At 42.4% G+C, this 6,072-nt stretch overlaps 1 protein-coding gene across 1 annotated transcript in view; it reads left to right on the plus strand.

Annotated features, from left to right (window-relative positions):
• The first annotated feature begins 2,421 nt into the window (after positions 1–2,421).
• arg2 (arginase 2) overlaps positions 2,422–6,072 on the plus strand; it is a 9,836-nt gene continuing 6,185 nt past the window's right edge. Inside the window, exons 1-2 of the mRNA XM_037695096.1 lie at positions 2,422–2,726; positions 2,813–2,885. Coding sequence (XP_037551024.1) covers positions 2,613–2,726; positions 2,813–2,885 — 187 coding nt within the window. The 5' untranslated portion in view covers positions 2,422–2,612. The remainder of the gene's footprint in view (positions 2,727–2,812; positions 2,886–6,072) is intronic.

A 6,072-nucleotide genomic window follows, 5' to 3' on the forward strand; every position in this document is an offset into this window, starting at 1 on the left:
TTGTCTTCTAAATGTAAAGTATACAACAGTTTGTCTTCTAAATGTAACATACTTCCTAAATTACAAAGTCCACTTCTCTGGTGATTTTTCTGTTAAAAGTTGATTTTGTTGTGTTTTCCATGTGTTTGTTTGTTTGTTGTTGTCAGCCTCTTTGCCTCAGGTGACCTCTTCTGCTTCAGTTTGTGCCCCACCCACTCTCACCTGCTCCCTGCTGTCATCATGTGAGGTGTTAAGCTATTTATCAGTCTCTGTCCATTTAATCCCACTTTTCATTGCTTCCTCAGTCCAGCAGTGTGTGTACTGATCCAGTTTTATTTTTCTACATTTCTGATACTTCCTCAAATTTCTCACTCAGCATTTTAAAACTATATGTCAAGTCTATTCACATGTTATCTCCTTATGAGATATGATAAGTCATAATTATGAGAATGTATGGTTTTATTTATGACTTAGAGGATTTTCCCCACAGTGTGGCTTGACTGGGCTTCCATACTTTTATATTTAGGTCCACAATGCAAGAACAAGTGAACCGTTGCATCTGTAAAGGCGAAGAAGTGAACAAAACGTCCTGCACAGAGAGAACAAGCAAACACAACCAGTATGATGAAGACATAAACACTGAGAGACAAGACCTTCCAAGAATCAAGTGTATACACAACACACCGTGTGATCATACCTGCCAGACAGGAAACAAATGAAAGACTTACGAACACGCCATGAGGTCACAGAGCCTTTGAATGACATTATTAAAACCACCGGGAAACAGCAGAGCATCTTGTTTATTAAAAGATCGTGTTGAAAACATCAAAGTAAAGATTTACATTTACATGTTCACTCACAGATGATTAATATCTGAAGTCAGCTTGATTCAAGATGGCCACCACAACCAACATCCATCCAACCATCATCCATCAATCATCCATCCATCATTTTTCTGTATCATCCTGCCTTCATCCATCCATCCATCCAACTAACCAACCATCCATCCATCATTTGTTTGTCCATCATCCTGCCATCATCCATCCATCCAACTAACCATCCATCCATCCATCAGTCATCCATCAATCCATCATCATCTGTCCACCTCTCTTCTTTCTGTCCATCTATCCATCCATCCATCATCCATCCATCATCCATCCATCATCCTTCCAACCTTCCATCCATTCATCATCCATCCATTATTCATCAATCATCCATCCATCCATCATCCTAACCATCCATCCATCAACCATCCATCATCCATCCATCCAACTGTCAATCTATCCATCCATCCATTCATCCATACAACTTCCATACATCATCATCCATCCATGATCCATCCATCATCCATCCATCCATCCATCAATCTGTCATCCATCCATACATCATCATCTATCATCCATTCATCATTCATCCAACCATCCATCTGTCATCCATCCATACATCATCCATCCAAACAACCAGCCATCCATCATCATCATGATCCATCTATTCATCATCCATCCATCCATTCACTATCCATCCAACAAACTTTCCATCCATCCACCATCCAACCATCCATCATACATCCATCCAGTCATCCATCATCCATCTATTCATCCATCCACCCATCCATCCATCCTTCATCCATCCATTATATTTATCATTTCTTTCTTTTCGGTTCACGGCGGTCACTGGTGCACATATCCAAAAGTCACTGTGAGAGGTGGGGGACACATGGACAGGTCTCCAGTCCATCACAGGGACACAGAGACAAAAGAAACATTCTCTCTCTCTCAACTAGGGACAATTTTAAAGTTACCAATCAGCCTAACATGCATGTTTTTGGTCTGTGGGAGGAAATCGGAGAAAACTCACGCAGCACAGAGAGAACATGCAAACTCCACCCAGAAAGGCCCCCCGGCCGGGATTCTATCCGGCAACCTTCTTGTTGAGAGGCGGCAGCTCTACCAGCCTTTACAATCCAAACTTTTTATAACTCGTTTGACCAGGTCTGGTGGAGCTGAGAGTGAACTCTGTCAGCAAAATATCCAATGACCTGCTGGACGGGTTGTAATTAATTTCTCAGGACATAATCGTTAGATGTTCTTCTACACCTGATTAAAGTTTGGAGCCACTGAACTGCGACGGGCGATAGGCATTCGTTGCCAGAAGGCGGGCCTGTCTGTTTTTGTGGGGGTGTAGGAAGCAGAGAGCTGTGTGACTGCAGCACCTGGCTCGGTTCGGTTCTGGGGTGGCAGCAGGCCCATCAGAACCGCGCTGGAATTTTCCACTCGGATGACACAGCACCTCAGCCTCCACGAGACTCATCACAAAAAGTCTGCCCGCAGGCCACGCCCACCCTGATGACGCGCCCACCCAGACGCAGCCCATTGGTCAACTCAAAGGTGTGTAATTATGTGTGACGTCAGAGTGCCGATTAAAAAGTCAACGTGTGTCTCTCTGATCAGCACCTGAGCGGATTATGAACGGAGAAGTTCGGTGACTGAGCCCCGTCCTCCGAACCAGAACCAGAACCAGACTGACATCAGTGGATCTTAAAACCCAGAACTCCTTCCTCCGTGGACCCGCAGCATCCGGCAGAGCAGCGTTTCATCAGAACTCCGACCGGAGCCGGTACTGAAAACAGGAAGATGGCTCTGACTGGCCCAGTTTCCCGTCTGGTCAGAACCCAGCTGAGACGGAGCTGCCAGCACAGCCGGGCCCAGTCTGTGGCGGTTCTTGGAGCCCCGTTCTCCAGAGGACAGGTGAGCCGGCCGGTTCCGTACATCTGCCTCAAAGTTTCATCAGGACGCGCTTTTACTCAAACCGCCTTCTTCTTTGGTTCCGACAGAAGAGGAGAGGCGTGGAGCTCGGCCCAAAGGTGATCAGAGATGCGGGACTCATCGAGAGGCTGTCCACTTTAGGTAAGGAGGGGGGTGAGGGACGGGAACAGCCGGTACCGCCGCCTTATGTAACTGTTCCTGGTTCGGAGAGCTGCAGCGGGTTACATCACCCACACAGACACGTCTGAGCAGGGAGGTTCTGCTTCAGCTACATTACAGATCAGAGGAGAACGTTGGACATGTTCTGCTCAGATGAGGCAGCTGATGTCACTAGAACCTGATTTATGTTTGGACTGTTTTTATCCTGAGCTCTTGTCAAAAATAATGGCTTCATCCAAACCATCCACATGCCTGCTAGATCCCATCCCAACCAAACTAAATATGGATTTCCCTTCATCAATAACCACCTCTTGGATCTGCTTAATTTACGGTTAAGTAGCACAGAGCTTTAAGAGTGATGTAATTAAACCTTTACTTCAGAAACAGAACCTCGACTCAGGAATCCTAGACAATTATAGACCTAATCTAACTTTCATCTAAAAAAATCTATAGTTGCAGGTCAGTTGCATGAACATCAGAAATAATGTGAAGCGTTTCAGCCTCAGACCTCAGTGCTGCGTTTGGTACAGGTGATCATGTTTTAATACCGGGACTTGAATATATTTGATTTACAGGATCAGCTCTAAATTGGTTTAAATCATATTTATTTGATAGATTCCAATTTGTAAATGTAAATAATGAATCTTCATATACCAAAGTTTGTTATGGAGTTCCTCAGGGTTCAGTGCTTGGACTATGTATGCTGCCATTAGGCAGCATGAATTTTCATTATTATGCTGATGATACTCAGTTGTATTTGTTGTTATTACAATGTTGTACTGTAAATCGTAAAACTATTATAAAATATTACAGTATTTGTCCATGAAACCCAATGAATCCAATCAGTTAGACGCACGTCTTAAAGACATACACACTTGGATGATCCTTAAATTTTTGCTTTTAAACTCAGACAAGACTGAGGTTTTGGTTTTTGGACCTGAGCATCTTATTTTCAGTCCTTCTTCCTCCTTAGATGACATTAATCTGTCCTCCAGCTCTAATGTTAAAAATCTTGGTGTTATTTTTGATCAGGACATGTCTTTTATTCTCCACATTAAAATTGTTACAGAACTGCCTTCTTCCACCTGCGTAATATCACGAAAATCAGAATACTATTTTAAAACTGCTATTGTCTGTCCTTTGCTAAAAAAGCCAAATTTGGATTCTTCGATGCCTGAAAACTACAGACCTATCTCCAAACTTCCCTTTCTATCAAAGATCCTTGAGAAGGTTGTAGCACAACAATTAAACTGCTTCTTGGAGGTAAATGACATCATGGATTCTTTTCAATCTGGTTTTCGCAAATTGCACTCCACAGAAACAGCACTTTTAAAAGTTTCTAGTGACATATTGATGGCAGCTGAATCTGGAAACTACACTGTGTTGGTTTTATTGGACTTGACTTCAGCTTTTGACACAGTGGATCACACTGTTCTTATCAACAGACTAAGAGATCTATTTGGTATTTCTGGCACCGTTTTAAATTGGTTTATTTCTTATTTATCTGAAAGGTCTTTTACTGTTTTTATGAATAATGTTCACTCTGATGTTGCACAGCTGTCTTGTGGGGTACCCCAGGGTTCTGTTCTGGGTCCAGTCCTCTTTTTATTGTATTTACGCCCTTTAGGTTTTATTTTGAAACGTTACATTAATGTGTCCTACCATCTGTATGCTGATGATATTCAGCTATACTGTTCTTTTCGAGCCTCCGAATTCCATAAATTGACAGAACTCAGAAACTGTCTGTTAGAGATCCAAACATGGCTGAATGACAACTACCTGCAGTTAAATGCAAATAAAACTGAGACTCTTATTATTGCCCCTGATGATAAAATCCCAGTAATCAGGTAGTATCTTACATTCTTAAATCCTTTGGTAAATAATAATCTCAGAAATTTAGGTGTTGTCTTTGATAGTTCTTTATCTTTGGACAGTCATTGCAAATTGCTAGTTCGAAATTGTTTTTTCCACTTAAGAAACATTTCTAAACTACGTGGAATTGTATCACAGAAGGAACTTGAGATGATTGTTCATGCTTTCATTTCATCTCGGTTAGATTACTGTAATAGCATTTTAATGGGTCTGAACAAATCTTCCCTAGCTCACCTTCAATCTGTGCAGAATGCTGCGGCGAGGCTGCAAACTAGAACCCACAGAAGAGCTCACATAACTCCTGTTCTGGCCTCCCTGCATTGGCTCCCTGTGCATTTCAGGAGTCATTTTAAAATTCTGGTTCTAACTTTTAGGGCACTTCATGGTCAGGCTCCCAAATATTTACTGGACCTTTTGAAGCCTCTATGTCCCATCAGGACTTTGAGATCTTCAAATCAAATGTTGCTGATAGTTCCGAGAACTTATTTTAAAACACGTGGAGACAGATCATTCCAAGTTTTGGCCCCCAGGCTTTGGAACGCTCTCCCTCTGTCACTGCGCTGTTCAGATTCCATTGACTCTTTCAAAAATGATCTTAAGACTTATTTATTCAGACTGGCTTTCATTTAAATTTTATTTACTTTTACTTTGTGAAGCACTTTGTGATGTCATTGTCTGTGAAAGGTGCTATATAAATAAATATTACTTACTTACTTACTTAGAATAGAGAACATTTCAGAACAGAGGAGAGAACATTGTAGATCAGAGAGGAGAACATTAGAGATCATACAAGAGAATGTTAACGACCCGAGGGGAGAACATCAATGACCCGAAGAGAGAACGTTAAAGACTCAAGGGGAGAACGTCAATGGCCCATGAGGAGAACATCAATGATTCGAGGGGAGAACATTAAAAACCAGAGGGGAGAACATTAAAAACCAGAGGAGAAAATATTATTGGATTGAGGGGAGAACGTCAATGAACCAAGGGAGGAACGTAATTGACTCGAGGGGAGAACGCCAAAAACCCAAGGGGAGAACGTCAATAACTGAAGGTGAGAACGTCAATGACCCGAGGAGAGAATGTTAAAAACCAGAGGCGAGAATATTATTGGATTGAGGGGAGAACGTCAATGACTCCAGGGGAGAATGTCATTGACCCAAGGGGAAAACGTCAAAAACCCCAGGGGAGAGCATCAGTAACTGGAGGGGAGAACATCAATGACCCTAGGAGAGAACGTTAAAGACTCGAGGGGAGAACGTCAATGATCCCAGGGGAGAACATCAATGACCCCAGG

Source organism: Nematolebias whitei, chromosome 21, assembly GCF_014905685.2.
Source record: "Nematolebias whitei isolate Nwh7 chromosome 21, NemWhi1, whole genome shotgun sequence".
NCBI lineage: Eukaryota > Metazoa > Chordata > Actinopteri > Cyprinodontiformes > Rivulidae > Nematolebias > Nematolebias whitei.